Source organism: Calliphora vicina, chromosome 2 (genome assembly GCF_958450345.1).
Source record: "Calliphora vicina chromosome 2, idCalVici1.1, whole genome shotgun sequence".
Lineage (NCBI taxonomy): Eukaryota > Metazoa > Arthropoda > Insecta > Diptera > Calliphoridae > Calliphora > Calliphora vicina.
The window spans coordinates 44,577,566-44,601,692 of NC_088781.1; the positions used below are offsets into that span (position 1 = coordinate 44,577,566).

The 24,127-nt window shown below is 30.5% G+C and overlaps 1 protein-coding gene across 3 annotated transcripts in view; it reads left to right on the forward strand.

Annotated features, from left to right (window-relative positions):
• Trim9 (E3 ubiquitin-protein ligase Trim9) overlaps positions 1-24,127 on the forward strand; it is a 299,522-nt gene that overhangs the window by 241,687 nt on the left and 33,708 nt on the right. For all 3 annotated transcript variants that reach the window (XM_065500932.1, XM_065500933.1, XM_065500934.1), the window contains exon 2: positions 22,867-22,962. In XM_065500932.1, the coding sequence (XP_065357004.1) occupies positions 22,867-22,962 (96 nt within the window). The remainder of the gene's footprint in view (positions 1-22,866; positions 22,963-24,127) is intronic.

The following is a 24,127-nucleotide window of genomic DNA, read 5'->3' on the forward strand; positions in this document are numbered from 1 at the left end:
AAAGTTTGAAGACCAAGAATTTTAGAAATTACTCCATGAAGATTGCTGTATAATTCAAGAAGATCTTGCAAAATCAATGGGAGGTACTCAAGCAGCAATTTCAAAACGTTCGCTAGCAGCAGGATTCATCTAAAAGCAGGGAAATTGGGTACCATACGAATTGAAGCCGAGAGACCTTGAAATACGATTTTACTTGTTCGAAATTATGCTTCAACGCTATAAAAGAAAATCATATTTTCAACTAATCATTGCCTGCGATGAAAAATTTATCCATTACGATAAACCGAAGCTTAGGAGATCGTATGTGAAGCCGAATAGACATCAAAGCCAAATATCTATGGTGCTAAGGTAATGCTCTGTATTTGGTGGGAGCAAATGAGCTGCTGAAATCTGAATAGATCATCACAGAGAATCTATACCGAACGCAACTGATTCGTTCGAAGCGAGTATTGGCCGAAAACCGCCCAGAATAGGCCGCCAGACATGAAACCATAATATTCCATCATGACAACGCTCGGCCACATGTTGCAATACTGTTTAAAATTATTTAGAATGAAGTGGTTGGAAAGTTTTGCCTCACCCGCTGTATAATCCAGACCGTGCCCCGTCCGTCTACTATTTGTTTCGATCGATGCAGAACGCTCTCTGGGATACGCTTCAATTTGGAACAGATTATCCAGATTCGTTCTTGGCCTCAAAAGATGAGCAGTTCTTTTGGCTCGGAATCCATATGTTGCCAGAAAGATGGGAAAAGGTTTTAACTATTAATGACCAATACTTTGAATAAATTAATATTGTACAAATATTTCCAAATAAAAAATGAGATGGTTTTGGTTGTGGAAATAGAACACTAGAGATTTTTTCCGTTAGATTATTCATGAAAATTATAGAACATGGCGCTGTGTATATAAATAGTAACAGCGAGTTGCTGAATAGTCAGCAGATTAAATGCGCTGTTATAGTTAACATTGACTGTATTACCAGTGTATACTTCTAAATTATAAAATGTGTTTTTAAAATGTGTGTATTAAGAAAGAAACTATTTCAATTGTTGTGTAAATTTAAATAAATAATGAGTTGTTACAATTTGTAAACTACTGATCGCTTTTATTAGTAATTAAAAGAATTCCGTTTATTTAAAGAAAATAAACCACCGTTTTTAAAAGGTAAAAACTTAACTATGTATATATAAAAAGCTTTTAGTTTGTGTAAACATATTTATTTGCAATTAAATTAATTCAGTTTATTTAATGAAAATACACAGTTTTTAAAAAGTTTGTGTGTGTATATATATATTAGAGTTCGTTTGTGACCAGGTCACTTCATTTGATTTGCGGGTACCATAATTTTTCTGAAGGTTTTTGCGTAAATAAAAATAATGGCGTCCTTTTTTTTTTGGAAAGACGCGGATTTTGAGCACATTTTTATGTAGAGAAAAAACGGTTGAATATATTACAACTCTAATTTCACCAGTCGATTCTGCATATAAAGTGAAATAAATTGATGTTTTTTGAATCCTTAAAAATAGTTCCAAAAACCCACAACAGGGGGCGCAAATCTCCTGAAAAATATAAAAAAAAAAGAATTTTAGATTTTTTGAATATGCTCGATGAAAAGCTATTTTAAGTTTATCAAAACGTTACCAATATTTCCTTTCTATCACAACCCGTTAAAAGTTATGTGGCTTTAAAAATGTTTTGCTAAGGCAAACTAATAAAAAAGTTTCTAAACTTTTTTTTAAAATTATTATTTTCTTGTGAAATAAATAACTTTAAAGCCTTATAACTGCTTGGTTAGTAATAGAAAGGAAATATTGGTGCAGTTTTCCTAAGAATAAAATGCATGTTTAAAAAAACTAAAATTCAGTTTTTTATGAGATTTGCTCCCTATGTTGTGGGTTTCTGGAACTATTTTTAAGGATTCAAAAAACATCAATTGTATTAATTTTTCATGCAGAATTGACTGGTGAAATCATATTTGCAATATATTCAACCGTTTTTGATCTACAGAAAAATGTACGCAAAATGCGTGTCTTTAGGTGAGTTGAACTTGTGGTGGTTCAAATCACCTAAAGAGTGAAAATTTTCAAAAAAAAGGACGCCATTATTTTTATTTACGCAAAAACCTTCAGAAAAATGATGATACCCGCAAATCAAATTTTTGAAATTAACTGTAATATATACATACAGTGACGGACATTACAATAGAATCACTACCAATATTTCATTTAAAACCAGGAGCAATCATAAGGATTGATGTGGGCCAGAAAATATAAAAAAAGTGGCAAAATGTGTTGTGGACGGACGAAACGACCATTAATTTAATTGGTAGTGATGATAAGACATGGGTTAGACGTCCAAAAATTGGCAAAAACCAAAAACTTTTAAACATGGTTTTTTTGGTATTGCGTTGGTCCAATTTATTGGATTAAAGAAAATATGGATAAGCACTTGTATGTAAATATTTTGGAGAATGTTATAAAGCCACATGCAGAATGGAATATGCCCTTAAAATGGCTCTTCCAGCAAGGTAATGACCCAAAGCACACGTCAGGTCTTGCCAAAAAATGGTTTTTATATAACAAAATTCATGTTATGGAATGGCCGTCTCAATAACCAGACTTAAATCCTATGGAAAATAGTAAAAGACAAACTCGGACCTGAAAAATTGAAAAACAAGGAAGAACTTTGGCAGAAAATTCAGGAAATATGGTATGCAATTTCCCGATCTACATGCGAAAGTTTGTTAAATTCAATCCCCAAAAGATTTGATGCTGTTATTAGAAATAATTGATATGCAACAAAATATTAAGAAAACAACGAATTCTTATGATGATTTTTTATTTTTAATCATTTTAAGACTTTATTTGAATGTCGCATATTTTATTTAGTCTTTTAGATTTGACATCGTTTTTAACATGAGAATGTGTTATTTTTTTTATTTTATTTGTTTCTATTTATTATTTACGTTATGAGCATTAATATATAATGAACAAATTTTAAATTTTGAAATCAAATTTTGTAGTTTTACCGCTTTAATAGAATTCTATTGTATTGTCCGTCACTGTATATGTATATACATATATATTTGGTCTTTAAAAAAAGTTTAACATAATTTAATATTAAATGAAATGTGTTTAATACAAAACATTTTTTTAAATATGTTTTTAAATATATTACTTAATTTAAAAAATGTATTTTGTTAACAGCATAACTCCTTTTCCCCTGTTTATTTTACTAATTATAATGTATATAAAGTCTAGGGTTTGTTTTTTTCTTTTAATTTTTAATTCAAATCCCTTAAAAGTGTAATTTTGAATGCTGTTGGTTCATTTGATTACATTCATTAACCAACAAAACTCCTTTGTTAAATTTTTTTTGTTGCTAACATTTTCGTATGAGCAACACAAAATTTAAACAACATCAAATGAGCAAAATATGTTTTAAATACCAAAAGGCCGACGACCAAAGCTTTAACAAAAAGTGAAAAAAAAATAAAGCTGTTGAAATTTAATCCCTTAAGGGATGTCCTTTATGAGCCCAGCATTCATACAGAGACAGACCAGCAAACATTAACTAGAAAGTTTAAAGCAAAATTTGTTGAAATATATTTTAACGCATTTATCAAAATTGTGGATTTCTATTTTTCACAAATTGTATTCATTAGAATATTTTGTGAAAATATTGTAGATTGTATGACAGTTAGAGTGAGTGGTTGGTTGTTTGTTTGGTGATTTTAATGCTGAGCGTCTGTTTTGAATTGATAAGGCAAAAAGTTAAAGTAAGCGTAATTTTTTTGTGTGAATGTTTTTTTTCCTATTTGGGTTATTTGTTGTTTTGTTTGCCATGAATAATTGTTTGAATGAGTAAATTAATGAATAAAAGGGTATATAAATCTTTTTTATTTATGAATAACAAAAATATTTGGGAACAAAATTTAAAGCAGGAAGAAATATTACCAAAAAAAGGACACAAAACAAGGTTGGGAGCTTCGCTTTAAAGCATATACATAAATATTTTCGTAAAATATTGTATTTTCTCAATTGCTTAAAGAAATTAGCTTTGAAAATAGTACTTGTGAACATCAAAAACCTATAAAGACAAAATGTTTGCTTGCTATTCGTACTTTAAGTACTTTATTGTGTCATTTTATTTTTAGCCAGACACATAAACCATTTTGTTTGTTTGTTCGTTCGTTGGTATAAAAATAAAGCAAAACCTCAAGAATACATTATTTAAAGCCATAAATTACAGCAGCAAACAAAATAAAACTTGCAAATCTCCTCACATAGAGCAAAAATGGTACTTAAACAACATATGCGTAAGATGTTGCAAGATGAAGAAAGAACCATAAAGAGAGAGAGAGAGGTCTTTTGTCTTTTGTACTTTTTCATATTTTATGTTGCAAAAGGAGCACAATGACTTTTTGCTACATCCTTTTTGTGTTGTTTTCTTTTGCAACATGGCAAAAGTTGTTAAAAACAATACACATAAACAACAAACAAAACTTTAAGTAGTAGAATAAGTTTATTATATTGTTGAAAATGTAATCATAATTTTGTTGTAAAACAAAAATAACAAAATTAAATGGAAAATGTAATAAAAAGTAATGAAAGAAAGTACAGGGAGATGAGCAAAATAAACAAGAAAATCAAATATTACTATAGATACTTGAATAAAGTGAAGTTTTGAAAGGACACTCAATATTTTGTTTAATTTGAAGACATGCTTTTTTTCTTTGGTATAAAAATAATGCATTTCTATCAATGGTTCTTTGACAATTAGATGCTGTTTTCTTTATGACTCCTTAATTTTTGAAAACTCTCTTTCATAGGAGCTGAAATACTCTTCATGAATATCATTACACTGCTATTGAATCTTAACTTTGGTTCAATCGACATGAGCTTTATTTAACGATTGCAAAAAATTCAGTATCCATCAATAATGTTTATTTTGAGTGTAAATATTGAATGTCTGGTACTATATTTAATGGTAGATCACATGACGATCTTACAAAATGAGTTCATAGTTGCTAACTCAACTCTGAATATCGGAAGACTTTAAATTCTTAATAGGCCCATCTTGCAAATCAGTTTATGTTAATATTGTTGTTTTGCATTATATTCAATACTAGATTTAACGGTAGATCACTTGACGATCTTGCAAAATTAGCATATAGTTGCTCTCTCACCTCTACCAATGTCGGACGACTTTAGTTGACTTCGGAAACTTAATTTCTTAGTACGACGATCTTGCAAAATCAGTTTATGGTAGCATCGTTGTTTTCTAGTACATCAAACAATTTTAGATTCACATTAAAACGAACGAGCACCAGGATTGAGTTTGGTGTACCAGCTAAATAAAGCTGCCCTTGTCTGAGCTTCTTCACAAACGTCGAAACTTTTTCAAGAACATAATAATTCTGTTTCCCCTTTCTATAGTTCATTTTGTAACTACTTCTGTATGAAACATTTAGACATCAGTGTGAATCCATTTGCTGGATCCTGCGAAGCCGATTAAATGCCGTTCGTCTGTACGTAATTCAATTGAAATTAAAATTCAGATGTCCTCCTTTATTTAAAGAAATATTTATACTTAGAGCGAAAACTCTCCTGTCAAAGACATAACTCAGTTGTCAAAAACCTATGTGGTGTGAATGTATTAGTAAATAAAACTATGTGAAAACAAAAACAACTCTCGTATTTGTGATTATTTTGAGTAATTTTTTTGTTTGAGTTCTTTTCATTATTGAAATATTTGACTTTAAAAGCGTAACCCATACAAAATTTATATTTTCCTCTAGAACAAATATTTTTTAAATAGAAATGTAAGTTTCAATTTAGAAAATATCACAATATAAGCTGATTTTTATATAGATTGACAATGTTTGCTCTTATAAAAATCATATAAGATCAAATAAACATTCGTTGAAAGTAGTGGTTACGTTTTTTTCGTCAAATATTTGATCAATATGAACGTGCATTTACGAATATGTTGCATACAACTATCTGCTAGACTTTCTATATTGCATATTGTTATTAAAAATAAGCTAACTTGGTGAAAAATGGTTCACAAGGCACTTCCTCACACAAAAGTTTTTTGGCATAAAAAACTATTTTTCACCAAATAAAGATATTTTCCATATATATTCCTTTTCGTAAAAGGATATCTTTCAAAATATAATCGTTTTAGTACTTTCTTTTCCAAACATTTTCATAGAATTCTTGCTCTGAGCTATTGTTTCGTTTTTACCTTTTAAAAACGGTGGTTTCTTTCCTTTAAATAAGCCGGATACTTTTGATTGCAAATAAAAGCAATTTTAAAATTGCAACAACTCTTTATTTATTCAAATTTACACAAGCCAACAGTTTAAATAGTCAGTCAGCAAAAGGACTATTCATCCTTTGAGGGCAAGACCGAATCAAGCCAATTTCGGATACTCTGTTCTGAAGTGAAGCGTATTCCAGAGAGAGCGTTCTCGATCGATCGAAATAAATAGTACCTGGAAGGGCAAGGTCTGGACTATACTAAATACTTTTTAACTCTTTGTGGTTTGGTGGTTAGTTTACTAACCACATATTCTATAGTCTTTAAAACTGAGTTTATTGTCATCTATTGCCATTTTGCTAAACAATTATATTTTTTTAAGTCATCGTTTATGATTTTTTGCAAAACTTTGCCGTCAGTGTGCTCTGCTTAGATAAATATATTAATTTTAAAATATTGTAAAAATCAGTTTTTTTAAGAGACTTTCACGCATTCAATAAAAAAAATGCACAGAGTGTTTATTGTTCATCGAATTCAGTGTTAATTTGATATTTCGGTTGTTTGGTCAGAAAATTTAGTCAAAACTATTCGATTTCAAAAAAATTTATACGAAAAAAAATTTTTTATCATAGTTGTTTTTAATGTTAACTGCCACGGTGGTTAGTAAACTAACCACTTCACTCCACAAAAAACCTTTTAAGGGGGTGGTTTTTTCATGTTTTGATTAATTTTTTCTTACTTTTATATATTTGGCTGGTTGGCCGTGCATCACATACGATCTCTTAAGCTTCGGGTTATGGTAATGGATAAATTCTTAATGCAAAATCGTATTTCAAGGTATTTCGCCTTCAATTCGTATGGTACCCAATTTCACTAATTGTTGATGAATCCTGCTGCTCGCAAACGTTTTGAAATTTCTACTTGTGCAGCTCCCACTGATTTTGCCAGCTCTTGTTGAGTCTGACAAGAATCTTCATGGAGCAATGCCTTCAATTCCTGGTCTTTGAACTTTTTACCATAGTGAGTAGGGTATTATGCGTTTGTGCAGATGTGTGTAACGCCCAAAAATATTAGTCTAACACCCACCTTAAAGTATACCGATCGACTTAGAATCACTTTCAGAGTCGATTAGGCGATGTCCGTCCGTCCGTCTGGCTGGTTGGCTGGCTGTCCATGTAAACCTTGTGCGCAGAGTACAGGTCGCAATTTTGAAGATATTTCTATAAAATTTGTCACAAATTCGGCCCAAGGACGAAGCCTATTCAGCTAGCCCCCATACAAACGTCCTTCCGAAATTGGACTTTATCGGTCATAAATGTTTAATTTATAAATGTATCTCCACAAATTGCGCTCAAAATAAGATTTATATATACAAAATTCATGTCACCAAATTTTGTTACGATCAGTCCATAATTAGTCATAGCTCCCATATAGACCCGCTTCCGAAAATCACTTTAACGTGCATAAATCGCTTAAAAATTTTGGTATACTCAAATTCAACATAGTAAACTTTCATAGAGACATAAATCACATGACCTAATTTCATGGTGATCGGTCCATAATTGGTCATAGCCCCCATATAAGGCCCACTTCCGAAAATCACTCAAAAATATAAATTATTGAAATTTTAAAAGAAAAATGTTTTAGCTCTTTTACTTAGTGTAGGGTATTATATGGTCGGGCTTGACCGACCATTCTTTCTTAATTGTTTTACATAAAAATTGATTTTTTCGAAAAAAAATTTTTTAAAAAAAACCTTTCCAAAATTTTTCAACAAAAAATTTTTTTTACAAATATTTTGTTGAATTTTTTCACAGAAATGAAATTTTAAAAAAAATACATTTTCTCAAAAAAGATTAATTTTTTTTTTAAATGTTTTCCCGAAAATAGTCCAGAGTTGACTCAGAAATAATTCTAAAAACGATATTTTTCAAAATTTTTTTCCAAAAATAATATTTCACAAAATAGTAGTTATTCCCAAAAAAAACACTATTTTCCTAAAAATAGCCCATTTTATCTCAAAAACTATAATTTTTTTTACAATAAAATTTTTTTTCTGTAAATAATTTTCAAAGAAAAATCTTTTGCAATTAAAAAAAAGATTTTATTCCCAAACATACATAGCTTAAATACGGCAAATGGTTCTTCATCAAAAAGCTCTATTTCAAAAATGTTTCTCTCAAAATAGCTTTCCTAAGTTTTTTCACAGTTCAAACTCTTTCTCGCCAACAATTTCTTTAAGAATAATTTTTCTTACTTTAAAAAAAGAAATCATCAATTTCATAAAGTCAACTCCTTTCCAGCTAATTAAAATCTATATAAATTTAAAAATTACTTACTGGTGATAACCTCTCTGTCATTAAAACCCTGTCATTTTCCAATTTCATTGAACTTCTTAATCTATTCGCAAATCAATCCAGCTGCTTAAATTTCTATAAAAAAAAATATGAAAATAATATTAGACAACTTTTCATATGACATTATAATTGAGTTACCCAAACACTTGGTTTTTCAGTGTTGTATGCTGTCTTAAATGTCATTTTAACATACACTTTCCTTCTCACAGCTCAAATGACATTTGCTATTTCATTTTCCATACACTTGCACTGGCAGCAAGTCACGTTTAATTTTACACATGTCTCACATGTCGTCGAACACAATGTCTAAAAAAACGTCATTTGACAAGTAGCTTTCATGCACAACAAATGCAATTGACAGTTTTTATACATACATATGTATATGAGTAAGAAGAGTATGAGACATGAAGTGCTTAGATCGTGAGGATTTATTAATTACACTAGCCAACAACGTTTTTTTAGAAGAAAAAGGTTTGAAAAACATTTTGGTTCCCAAACTAAGTGAAAAAAGCGAAAGCGAGAACTAGTTCTTTTAATACATTTGAAGAGAGTTTGTACACAAAACTATAAAATAGCAAAATTTAAAGGACATTTACATTTTAGTAAAGGAAATTATGTCTTAAGTATCTTATCAAATTTATAATTTTGGAAATATTGCTAAAAGCTTTAGTGGAGCTAATCATAAAGCTTTTATTCAAAAAGATGACAAAAATAAAGGCTTGCTGTCACTTTGAAATAAAGGCTTGCTGGCAAGCCTTTATTTCAAGCGACAATCAAAGATACTAATGCCTCACTTGCACGCACTATTTTAGCTATTAGCTGCATTTGTTTAATTTAAAATGTTTAACATTATTCTAAGAAGTTTATTTAGCTTTTCTTATTTAAAAGATTATCCCTTCATAATCACTTTTGTAAAATAAGCTGTAAGTTTTGTTTTTAACAGAAAAACACATTCTTTAAATATGTCTTTTCATTGTTTTCAATTACTTCTTACTAAATAAACATAATTAAATTGAAACTTTTTAATATCTCTTACATATTCCTTAATGTTTACCGCTTTCGAAAACAGACAGAAGACGGCAAAAGTAATACAAAATTCTGCAGAAATTGTAACCGCTTAATTTAACTTTGCAATTAAGAAATTAACTCGGCAAAGAAACACAGCAGCAATAGCATCAGCAGTCAACCAACAACACCCCAACTTCAGCAGCAGCAACACAACACTTTGATGACTATAAATTAGTTTCATTCATACCGTTAACAGTAGTATTATCCTCTTGCTATCTCCCTGCTCATATACTTTATGGTTTGTTGATGTCTTCTACAGCTACTGCTGATGAAAATTACAGCATCATTATAAACAATGACAATATCTCTTCATCAGCAAAAAATCTTAAAAGAGAAAAATAAAATAGCATCCACTAGTTTTATGACTACGTCTTCACATCTGATGAAAATTAAGCAAAAAATACAGACACAAAAAAATAACTGCCAACAAATTAAAACAATATGCAACATGAAAAGTTTTATTTTTCCTAAATATCTTTAATAGTTTTGTTATTTTTGTTTGTGCCACCAAAAAAACACAATAAAAACAAAACGCTAACCTTCAAAATTGTTAATGTGCAGCGTCAGTAGAAAGAAGCTTCTCAAACTTGAACTAGACTTGTTGCAGTGGGGAAACTTTCATTTAAAGCCTAAATGCATATCACTTGTAAGCATCTTTACTACAAAATGTATGTAAAGCCCACTGTGTATGTCTGCTATAATGCATCTGCATATGCATACAACTGGTGCCATTGTGTCTGCGATTATTATCTTATTATACTCATGAAACTTTGCCTTTTGTGTACGACTCCATATAAACATTTATTTGTATTCATGCAGCTTTATAGTTGTAGTAAAAGAAGTACTTCACTTCATAGATTTATCTTCGAATGTTAAGTGAGAGTGTTGCACAAGTACCTTGCATGAGCACGCGTGTGTTGTTTGTTCTTTCTCAAACTAATGAAAATGAAAATAAAAGCAAAAGTTTATTTATTTTCTATTTTCTTTGTTGCTTTTAATTTATTCCTTAAGAAAATGTTAAGTTTTATTTTTTATTTATTTTGTGTATAAGTATCTTAAAAGTAAATATGGCAATCTTTTAGAAACTATCTAGGCACAGTAGAGACAAATGCAATAGAACTTTAATAGAATTGCTTAGAGAACTTGGAAAGTTTTAGCACAATTAGCACTAAACTTGTTACAGAGATATATGAAGAGTTAAGATTTCATATACAAAAGTGTCTTTCTGTTTAAAAAAGGTATCTGTGCTTTAAACTTTTGAAAGAGCAATGAGAGAATTCTTGTCTTGTCATTCTTGTATGTTCAAGTAATAAAAAAATTCTATATCTTGCGTTACAAAACATTTATTTTGATATTTATTCCACGCGTTCCCACAAAGCGACCAAATAGGACTTAAAGGAAAATAACTAAGCTTTCTTTTTAGCAAAAAAAAAAAATTAAAAAAAGGGCCCATTTTGAAAAAAAAATCGAATTTGCAAAAAAAGTCAATATTTGTATGTCTTGAGTTAAAAAATATTTATTTTATTTTGATAGATATCCCACTCTCCCACTATCCCAAAAAAATCGATTTTGCAAAAAAATTAAAAAAATTGTATTTCTTGAGTTACAAAATATTTATTTTGATAGATATCCCAATCGCATCCCACTAAGCGACCAAAAGGGTCTTCAAGGAAAATTAAAAAAAACGGCCCATTTTGAAAAAAATTAGATTTTGCAAAAAAAAAAGTCAAAAATTGTATGTCTTGAGTAGAGATGCCAAACGGGGAATCCCGTTCATGAAAATCCCGGGGTTTTCGGGATTTCTTAAACCCCGAAGCCCGGAATTTTTTAATTTTAAATCCCGGGATTTTCGGGATTTTCCAAATCCCGTTTTCCATAAATAGGGGAAATTGTAATTTTTGTGTGCCTGTTTTATGCATTTTGACATTCTACATGCCCGAATATCGCAAAGTGATGTTCAGTAAGGTTGTTAAGCTCAACTCCTGCTACAACATAGTTAATAAAGGAAAGCGGTATTTTTGGTTTTCCTAGAGTGGGGTTCTGGAAAATCAATTCTTCACATTTTTTGTAAGTTATCTAACAACACTCAATTTAAATCCTCTTCAAACGAAATTGATTTTATCTCAGATGATGAGCTCGAACAAAATGAAAATATTTCGATTGCTCAAAGGCTAAAATATATTATTAATAAATGTAAAAAACCCAAATAACAATAACGAAACCAAGTTATAATGTAGATTTGCAACTTACAAAAGAAATAGATCACTTTATTTCAGAAGGAACAAGAATAAAATACTTGCAGATTTGTTAACTATTTGCAAACGGTTTTGCCAATATGAAAGATGTTTTTCGGCAGCAGCATATGTCGGAAACAAAATTCGTTCCAGAATGGCAGACGAAACCATAGATGCAATAGTATGCTTTATAGTGTCTAATAAAAATTAATTGCTAAATAAAAAATTTACTTTCAATTTTTCTTTCTTATAATTTCCGGGATTTTAGATTTCCCGAAAATCCCGATCCCCGGGATTTTCAAAAATCAGTCCCGATTAGCATCTCTAATTGAGATATATTTTTAATTTGAGAATTTTGGAGTACGTTTTTGTGATCTAAAAATAAGATCATTATTACTTATGCAGAATATTATATTTATTAACGAGTCTTCATAATTGTTTAATCGCCTATCATTCACCCGCTCTAGAAGAAACAATAATTTAATTCAAATATGACATTATAAACTTGTGTCAGACTGGCAAATTTTTAATTGATTGCATTCGTCTCTAGAACTCGCTACCGTCATCTATTCAATTTAAAAGCAATGCAACGCAGTTTAGGAAAAAAATCTCTTAAAGTTTCGCTTCACAACTTTAGGTGATAGAGGTGCATATCTTATAGAATAGTGTAAAATCCAATTGCTCATACCCTTCACAAGGGTATATAAGTTTGTCATTCCGTTTGTAATTTCTACACTTTTCATTTGCGACCCTTAAAGTATATAATTTTAGATCGTTTTAGATAGCGGAGTCGGGTATATCGATGTCCGTCTACCCTATTGTCTGTTGATATCAACATTCCGCAGCCCTCAAATAACATACTTACACGACTGATACATTAATTAATTAATGTCCCTTTTAGGTTGCTATTTAAAATCAGCAAAATTGGAGCAAAAGTGGCTAAGATATAAGGAAAAAAACACGACTACCACGATTGTTGACCAGTTTGTATATCATTCACTACGAGTGAATATATAAGTTTGTCATTCCGTTTTCAATTTCTACATTTTCGACACCATAAAGTATATTTATTCTGGATCGTTATAGATAGCGGAGTCGATATAGTTACCCATGTCCGTCTATATGTTGTAAGCAACTTTCCGAACTTTTCCCAAATAACTTACATACATCAATATATCCGCTATAGAACCGATCCGGCTGCTACATGAAATCGATCCACAAATGGCTGAGACATAAGAAAATAACCACAACAACCTCGATTTTTCACCTAGTTATATCTGGATTACTAAGTCGTTAATATAGACAATATGAATATCTAATGATAGATATTTCAAAGACATTTGCGATGTATATCACCATAGTAAGTTGGACCTACAATGGATCAAAATCGGGAAAAATATTTTTTAAATCGAGTTTTTCACAAAAAGAAATGTTTATCATAAAAGTTTTATAAATAATGAATTAAAAAAAAAAATTTTTAAAATTTTGAAAACAAAATTATATTTTCCCCTAGCTTCTAAAATAAGGACGAAAAATTATTTTTAATATTTCTATGAAAATCATAATTGTTGAGTGTTTTGCAAAAGAAAATGTCGTGCGTATTTTTGACTCAGGGAGAAAACATATAACTTTGTTAGATTGTTGAACTTGTTTGATTTTATTTAATATCTATTTACATATATGTATATCTTTTATTTGTTATCCATTTAAAAGTAAGAAAAACTGATTACGCAATGTTACTACTCGTAGTTGTGCTCTCTACCATAGATAATACACATTAGGGCCGGTCGATTTGTATGGACTCAAAAAAATCTGCCAAGTGACAAGGAAAATCGTATTCTAGGGATCAAAATAAGAAACTTTGCCCAAGATACCATACCTCTAAAACGAATTCTGATGTTCCTTATTTTGACACAAATGTCAAATTTCAAAAAATTTGGAAAATTTGACTAAGCATATTATTCCAAATTTGTTTATTATGATAGGAACGCCATTTTGTACATGTTGAATACTCCACTACTTAAGTACGCTAAAACTATTCATGTTAATGATTTCGTTCATTGCGAGTAAAAGTTATGTTGGTTTAAAATTTAAACTAAATCTTAAAAATAAAGCTATACTGATTCTCATAGACGCATGATTAATATTATTTATTACCTACATCACATATTTATCATACGCTCTATAAACTAAAGTTATACACAAAACTAATTTTTGTTGGGTTTCAAACTAAAAAGTTATAAACTAATAAGACTTTTTGAACTATGTTTATTGGTTTGTCATAAAATAACACTTTTTTTGTTTGCAGCACAACAAGAATTTGTTTAAACTAAAAAACTATTTTACGACATTATGACAATACGACCTAATAGCAGACCGTTTGAATCCCCCAATAATTTAAAGTGCCAAAAATGGTGATTTTTTTAAATCACCATTTGTGCAGTTAAAAACTATTTTGCCTCACCCGCTTTATAGTTCAGACCGTGCGACGTCCGACTACTATTTGTTTCTATCGATACGCTTCACTGGGATACGCTTTCTTTGGAACAGAGTATCCGATATTGGATTTGTTTGTTCTTAGCACCAAAAGATGATCAGTTCTTTTGGCACGGAATCCATATGTTGCCAGAATGATGTGAAAATGTCATAGCTAACAATGGCCAATACTTGGAATAAATTTATATTGTACAAATGTTTAAAATGAAAGTTACAAATTTGAAAATATATAAATAAAATTTGGTTTCTAAACTCTCAAAACTTTATATTCTTCAAAACCTATTCATAACCAAAATTAAACTCTGAAATCTTTCCTTTTACGAATTAAGACTCTAAAAATTTAGACACTGTTTCTTCAGAGTTTATGTTTTATTATGTTTCAAATCCTAAGTTGTTTCGTTATGTCTTCCCAAATCATGTTAAAATTTTCATTTGTTTGCAAAATATGGAAATTTAATAAGTAAATTTTTTCTTTTCTATCCCAAACCTTTAATCTCTAGCAAAAGAAAAAAATAGAAACCCACAACCCCAGTTGTAGTCATTAGCTAAACAACATGTTTTTCTAAGGATTTACATCCTTAAGCAATGCTTATTATTAGAGAAATGCTATTTTTCAATTACCATTATTCTAACATTAGACAACTCTGTCTCTCTTTCCGTAACATCACAGCCCATAATGCTGACTGCCAACTCTCCAAATGTCATATTCAAGCAAGCATTTGAGGATGGATGCTTCATTTCCTTATGTATTCATAGGCTAATACCTAATACTTTCCTTCAAAACTGTTTATGTCCATTTAAATTATGTTGTTGTTGTTGCTGCTACTGTTGCTAACGCTGTTATTGCTATTGCTGCTGATGCTATTATTGTTTTGTTGGTTGTTGTTGTTCAAGACAATACGTGGTGGCAACAAATAAACAAACAAACGGGGGCAACATTAGGAAAATATATGTTGTATGATAGCAACAACATCAATTCAAACAGCCTCAAGTGCAACAACAGCCATCCCTTTATTTTACTTACTTTCCTTTCCTTTCCCTAACCTTGTACTTGAATTTTGTGAAGAACAGATATTTCCCAGCAGTTAAGCAAGTAGTTAATGTGTCCCTTATCACTTAATGTCTTATCACTTGGCTGCCTCCACTTTATATCTTTTGGGTTATTTGACTTGTATGTGGTCTTTGTAGTGCAGAGAGAAGACAATTGGTTACTTTATATATCCCAGGTAATCTAGCGTGAAGACAATTGTCACTTAAGTGTCTCTAAGTAATCTAGAGTGTAGTCACTTTAAATGTTTTGTGAGTAGTACGTACAAACTGAGAGATATAATTCTCATACAGTTTATTTTAATTTTTGCTTAAGTAAAAGTCGTCACTTTAGTGTCTCTTAGTAACCTATAGTGGAGTCACTTTAAACGTTTATTTTCTATTGCACTTTTGAAAGTAGTTATTTTACACAACAGAAGCAATCTATTGGAGAGTTGTCGGAGGAAGGTCTATTTACAAGCAATCGTCATTGGACTGTCTATGATATGTCTTTTTAGCTGACTATTTGAGGTGAATTAACACCCTTATATGTTAAAATAACTAGTTATGTAACTGATCAAGTAACCAGTTAGGTAGCAAGTAAAGTAACTGACGCTATGTAAGCAGTATGTGAATCCAATGCGTTGGCTACTTTGGATCAGCTCTCGCACAGTCGCATTGACAATTGGCCCCCTGCTTTGGACATGTACGTGTTAAAATAACTACACTGGTGCATATTCCTATAAACGCACACTACTTTTTTTTAAAAAGATTGTAAAAATTAAACATGAACATATTTAGGGGGCTACAAATTTGTTTATTAAATTAGTTAAGACTTCACTTAAAATATTCTTTACAAACAATTTTTACTTAAATTTATTTATTTTTTTTACTTAAATTTCGAGATTAACAGCCATTTTTAAGGGTATTTTCCCATAAACGCACTTTAATTTATGGGCCACATAATGTGTGGATGATCCTTTGTTATGGATTGTTTCAAAAATACGGTCTGGCATTGATTCCACTAATTTTTTAAGCAGATTGGAATCAATTTCCTCCCAGACTTGTTTAATTCTTAGTTTCAGCTCTGTCACAGTCATTATGCTTTCATTCTGGGCATTATTTGCATAAACTTTACGGGCCATGTATCCCCACAAGTTCTCCATTGGGTTTAAGTCTGGACTACAAGCCTGCCAGTCCAACAGAGGAAGGCTATGTTCATTAAACCAAGATTTCGATTGCTTAGAAACATGGATTGCAGCATTATCTTGTTGGAATATGCAATCTTCATCCATTTTTTCATCCATAAATGAGAGAAAAGCATCTTCCAACAGTTCGTTATAAATCGCACTATTCATTTTTGTCGGAACAAAACATATTTTCCACTTGCCAACTGCAGAAAGTGCTGACCAAACTATAACACTGCCATCACCGAAATTACGTTTTGACATCCGAACATCGTTTGATCTCAAATCGTGCCAATAGCATGAGTATGAGTCAGGACCGTCTAAATTTAATTTTTTTTCGTCAGAGAAAATTACTTTTTTCCACTCATCTGTCCATTTCATATATTTTCTTGCGGTTTTCTTTATGGTGCTTTTTTAGCATTGGTTTACATTTCGGCTTTTTCCATTTTATGTTTTCATCGTTTCGTAAAACGTGTGCAACGTTTTGGAAGTCACTGGAACATTCAATTTATTCTTTATTTGTGTGGAATTCAATTTGTTACGGGTGGCTTCTTGTTTTATTAGCTTAATTTGTCTTCTTGATAGTTTTGTATTTCCCTTTTTAGGTTTGCGAACTCCATAATTTTGACCTTTCTTCAAGAAATTTCGCACCACACTTTCCGCACGATCGATTTTACGTCCAATTTCTCTATTGGAACATCCTTGGTCGTAAAAAAATTTAATTTGAATCTTTTCTTGATCGGACGGATAAGTTCCCTTGGGCATCTTTAAAAGTGATGAAATTTATTGATTCAAATAGAAAAAGTTGCAGTAAATTGAGATGTTACAATTAGAAACGTACCTTTGGTTGAAAAAAAACTAAAATTGATAATATTTTATTTTTGGTAACTTTTTTAAAAACAAATTTCACGTCTGCGTTTATACGAATCTTCCACTTAAAATAGCACCAAGAACATTTGATCGCCTAATTAAATCAAACGAATAGGAAGAATAAGGAAAAAAACTTGTTTACTTTCAAAAAGTACCGTTAACCCGGCAATTCCCAGTGTCACCTACAGGTGACAAAGATTAACGGTAGTTTTAAACATTGAAACAGATATCACTGATAAATATTGATATTATTTATATACAGACAAGATCCTGTTTTATATCTGATTTTATTTTGGCAAAGCCTAGAATTTTATTAACTAGGGGATTTTTAAAAATCATTAAGCTGTGTTTTTGATTTTAACATACTGGTGTGTGTCTTATGATAAATAAGTTGTTATAAAAATGCCAAACGGGTATGTATCACAATAATTTTTTTTAATAAATACTGCTAGATATTCAGGCTAACAATGTGAGCAAGTATTTTTAGAAAATTATTTTTTTTTTGCCCAGTGTCACCTATAGGTGACCCCGCTATAAAATCGCAACTAGCTATATTTTTTTTATTTTAAACTTATTTATAGTGTAAACTAGAAGTATTTTTACTATTTTTAATAAAAACAAATTGTTTCTCCCTTTGGCGAGGGTATGGGAATTGCCGGGTTAAGTTGTCTCTCATTAAAAAAGTTAAATTTTACTTTTGGATGAGAACAACAAAGATATAACAAAAATACATAAATAAATTAAATGCGTTTATAGGAATATGCACCAGTGTAGTAACGTAGCTATTGAAGTAACTAGTTCCCACTCGAAATGATGGATAAAATCACTAGTTCGGGACAGTCTCCTAGAACTGCTGGGTTATTATATATGGCGTGTGTGTGTGTGTTTGTTTGTTGTAAATATAAATCCTTAGAGTGTGTTTGGTTATATGTATTTAAGGGGGCGTTTGTTTGGTCCTTGACAGGACATAGACAAGTCTGCAATTGGAGTGTGAGTGGTTTGTGTGGCATTAAGTAGACTAGATGAAGAAGAAAAGTGTTGCTAACAACATGAATTGTTTAATTACAATAATAATGTTTTTGGCCCGCAGCATTTGTTGCCACACACGCACATTTGTACATACATACAAACAAACAAATAAACAAACGTGCATTTACGTTAACGAGTATGTAAGTGTATACGTTGTCTAAGTACAAATGTCTATTTTATCCGTGTTCCTGGTTTTCATTAGCAGGGTTGGATAATTTGGTTATGAGGCAGTTTTTTAAATAAAAAAAGTACTGAAAAGGTCATAGTTATCCTTTCAATTCTACTTAGAATTATTTGACAATCTTATCTTACAGCTGACTAATCGTGGATGTTGTAGGATCAGAACTGCATTGGATATTGAGTTCTTTGGGTAAGGGCTCAAAAAAGTAAATTTTTTATTTCATTCAATTCAGATTAAAATTTACCAACCCTGACTCCTTATGCTCCACAGTGGGGGACTTTAGAAAAAAAACTGGAAATAAATCTGTAACTTCTAAATGGACCCTTTTAAAAGAGTTCCCCGATAGACCAGAGTTCGATTCCCGTCAGAGACGCTTCGCAGTGTTTGTTTTTGTTTAAAAAAAAACACCAAGGAGCCCGCAGAGTGTCAAGGCTCCAAAGTGGAGTATCTCGTATTATAGATTATATATACCCGGGGTATTCCAATTGGGGGCCTTGAGAAACCGGCCCTTGGTTTTCAAAAACCATATTAAAAACTTAAACTCAACTACACCTTATAGCTGTGGGAAATTTTATTAAAATATAACTGTCCGTTTATAAATTACAGATTTATTTCCGTTTATTTTTTTCCAAATTCCCCCACTGTGCGCTGTAGCAAATGTTGCCTAGTTCATCTTTTTTAGAGAGAGAGAGTGTGATGATGAGAGTTTTGTTGTAATATCTGGAACATTTCCTGTCATGTTTAATGTTGTATTGTAAATTTTCTTGTTTCTTTTTGGAAGCCTGCTGCTTAAAATACTCTATCTTTCCCACTTTTAAGGTTTGAGGCCATAAGGTAGCTCGGTTGTACCTCTTGTTCCGGCTGGTTGATGAATTCATTTACAACTTTTATTTTCTAGCCCAAAAACTTTTGAATGGTGTATGTTTTAGACAATGGTTTCTTTATTTTATTTATATAAAAACAAATTTTTATTTATGTATTTCGAATGCACAAAATTTGCAAATACAAGAAAAAAGGAGAAAATAACAATATAATAAAATAACTGTAGAAGACTGTATTAAAATCTAATTTTTAGTGGGATGGATGTGTTTTTGTTAAAGACATTTTCTTAATTAAGTTTTTGAAATGAAATGTGTTTTATTTTTTCTGGTGTTTTTATATAAAGAAATGTTGTCACTGAGTTTGTTTATGAGATAATCTTTTTGAACATGGACACTTTGGTTAATGGAATTAAAGAAATTTTGGAGTTAGAATTAAATAAGAAAAACGAACTTTAAATTTATTCAAAGTATTGACAATGGCATTTTCCCATCTTTCCGGCAACATATTGATTTCGAGCCAAAAGAACTGCTCATCTTTTGAGACGAACGAATCAAGCCAATTTCGAATACTCGGTTCTGAAGTGAAACTATCCCAGAAAGCCTTCTTCATTGCACAGTGGGGCAGAATATTTTTTTTTTTTTAAATTGAGCCAACCAATGCTCAAGGGGCCGCGCTATGGGAGCTCACAGTAGGGTGGGCATGAAAAAGTGCAATAATTTTGGTGGACGTAGTTTTAAAGTGGCAAATTTTTCAATCTAATTGAGATATTGACTTGAAATTTTTTTGTAAGACCAAAAAATAACTTATCTAAAAGCAAAAAAAAAATAGTTCGGAATAAATGTGGATCAAATTGTTTCTAATATTTGCAAATTTTAGTTTTAGAAACTCAATAAATATGTTAAATGTAATAAAATCTTTATTTATTAACAAAACTTAATGAAATTTTCAAAGTATTTTAAATTTGTTATTGCAAAAATGGTATTTTTTAAAATTTTGCTCATATGGTCCACATTTACTTCGGGACTGGGAAAATACTTTTGGGATAAATATTGAACACATCAAGGTTTCGAAAGCTGCTTTCCGTTTTCTTATCCCAGCTTTGAGATTTTTGAACATGTGGCCCAAAGTTGAAATTTTGATATAAAAAATGGGCCAAATTCAAAAGGGCGTAGAGGGGACATCTTCAAAAAATAGGAAATTTTCTTATATAAAAATCTTCTCCGTAAAGATATCGTACAGAAAAACAAAAAAATTTTTATATGTTCTTAAATAAAGTTTTTTTTTAAATAAAAAGAGAGTTACGTCACCATTTCGCCCAAAAACAGCAAAAATCTACTATTTTTTTAATTTTTAATTGAAAATCGTTTATTTTTGGATCCATAATTGTTATTGCTCTGAAATCATTTGTATGTTATTGCTAAATTAGTTGTCTAACTAACAAAAATAATTCTAGTCCAATTGGTTCAAAAGTACAACCGATATTTTTAAAAAAGCGGACCAAGGTATGGCAAAATTTTAAAATTTCAATTTTGAAATGCCTACAACTCAGAAATTATAAGAAATAAATAACACACGCAAGCCGAGCGCTTTCCAAAAATATAAAAATCTTTGAAATAGGATGGAAACAAAAAATGGCACGTGTTTAAACATTTTACAAGTTGAAGGTACCCTACTTTGAGCTCCCATAGCGCTGCCTTATCCATATCTGACCAGCCGTCAGATCTGACCAGCCGTTTAGAAATGCCAGATTTATTTTCAAAAAAAGTTGATTCTGCCCCAATGTGCATCGATCAACACAAATAGTTGTCTAAATAGTTTTTAACAGGTATTCCAACATGTGGCTTTGCGTTGTCATGATGGAATATTACGGTTTCATGACTGGCCGCATATTCTGGGCGTTTTTCGGCCAATGTTCTTTTCAAACGAATCAGTTCGATACAGGTTCCCTGTGTTGGTCTAGCCAGATTTAAAGTAGCTCTTAATAGATAGGATCATTTTGTTCCCACCATATACATAGAATTACGTTACGCTTCGGGTTATCGTAATGTGTTAAATGGCATTTCGGACATACAAAATCGTTTTTCAACGTCTCTGAGTTTAAATTCGTATGATACACAATTTCACTATTTTTGTATGAATACTGCTGCTCGTATAGGTTTTGAAATTGACAACAATCTTCAACCTCCAATTCTTGGCCTTCAAAATTGTTTGGCTGGTCTGTGTCATCTTTGTCTTCCATGTCAAAATCACCACCTCTGAACCGAAGAAACCATCTCTCCCACGTTGAAACCGATGGCATACATTCGGTGTGCTTAAGCGGCAAAGCAAAACTTCTCGCATATGACGCTTTGTTGGCTAAAACTTCGACATTTTCGAAGCAAAAAAACTTTGTTGTTTACACCTTAATGTTCAATAACTATGTGAGAATAAATTGAACAAAAACCACGTTTAAAGGATTCGCCATCTATCCCGCAATATTATACTGAAAATGCTTAACTTGTACTATCTTAAGTAAGTTCTGTTTAAGTTTTTAAATGTGGTCTCTTGTTTCAATTCCCAACTAAGTCCTCTTCAATATGGGATTTATTTTTTTCAAGGTATTGTGGAAAATTATATTTTTCTCTCTTATTATCTATTTCGCCAAAGTTTCCTGCAGTTTATATTTTGGAAATTTATTTAAAATGTTGTAAAATTTGTGCATTAATTTAACTTGACAACTTTTAGAATTTTCATTAAAAATTCGCTTTATTTTTTTTATAGTTTCCGGCAACAGTTCACTCGTTTTGGTATTTTTTGCGTTTAATTTGTCAACAATTGTGTAAGCACCAAAAAAAAAAAGAAATAGAGGAAAAGTTTCCATTTCACGCCTTTTATTGTTCTCAAACAAAACATTTTCTGCGTTTTTTATGCAAAAAAAAAGAAGAGAACATTATTGTTATGACTCCGGGCTTTTGTGGTTACTTTTATTATAATTTGTTGAGGCGCAAAAATAACATGAAACCCATGACTCATACAAATAAAAAACTGAACAGGAAGGAAGGAAATTTGCAAAAGGATACAACAAAAAAAACAAGAGAAACTAACAAACAGAAAAAATCTGTTTAAAAGCATTATTTTAACACTTCATAAAATAAAATCAAAACCAAACAGAAAAAGAATTTAAAATCGCATTCAGTTTTTCCAAAAAAAACTCTTTCTCATTGTGTATTTCTTTATAGCAATTTGTCACTAATGTCAGTTATTTTTTATAAGTATTTCTAAAAAAACATTTTTTAATCTTTAATATAGATATACAATATAATTCTTATCTTATTTCTTTACTTTTTGCAGACGGAACTTTCACACAATCTGCAACAATTGTCAGAGAAGGCACGTTCAACAACAGAATTTATACAACGGCTAAAGGGCATGAGTGATAAAGTGACGGTAAGTTTTACTTTCTTATTTTTACTCAAAGTCCTTTTAAAGAACATAGTATAAAAATAAAACAATCCTTTAGGCCATTAAAAACATAACTAAACAAACGTTTTCGCACTCACAAAAACTTTGTTTCAGTTAAAATATTTCATCATTAATTTTGCGTAGCTTTCAAAGTTATTAAAATAAATGCTTAAAAACCAACAAGTAAAACAGTTTTAAATTATAATTTCTTAATTAAGTAAATGTTTAGTCTCAAGTGTATGGTTTTTTCGCCATTGTTTGTTAATGAAAACATGACTGTTTTATGAAATTAAGAAAAACACTTGTTTGTTTTTTTTGCCCTCCTACTGTTGCTTGAGTTTATTTTCTGGGAAAATATTTACATCTAATTTTAATGACTCTTTAGAGCTGGGAGAATTCAAAGAAACTTAAAGTTAGTTTTGAACATAGAGAAATACATATAGAGGAAACTAAAAAAACTCAAACAAAAAAATTTTAATCAAAATAATCATACATACGAGTGTTGTTTTTGTTTTCATATAGTTTTTTCTACTAATACATTCTCACCACTTAGGTTTCTGACAACTGAGTTAGGGCTTTGACAGGAGAGTTTCCGCTCTATGTCTATTCTCTATGGTTTGAACATAGAGAAATACACATAAAACGGAAACTAGAAAAAACTCAAATAAAACAATTATTCAAAATCATCGCACATACGATTGTTGTTTTTGTTTATATCAATGGATAGGAGATTTTGTCTATTTTTCAAAAATATATATAATTTTTGACAATTGAAAAACTCATGAAATACTTTATTGAAAAATATGGAAAAAAATTTTATTTTATTGAATTTTTTCAAAAATACAAATTTTTCAAATTGAAATTAAATTTTTATTTATAAATAGTTTTTAATGAAATTTCCCAGTTATAGAGATTTTTCTATTGAAAATATAAAACTAAAAATTAATTTTAAAATTTATTATCAGCAATCCCGCAATTCCCAAAAAAGTGTTGAAAAATGCCAAAAATGGGAATTTTTAGTTTTTTGGCTATAATATCTATAATACAGGGGGCGGGGTTATCGGAACCCTTTACAAAATAATTAACAACATATTTGGCAATCTAAAATAGGTTACTATATTTTGATAACGACTATGCGATTTGAGAATTT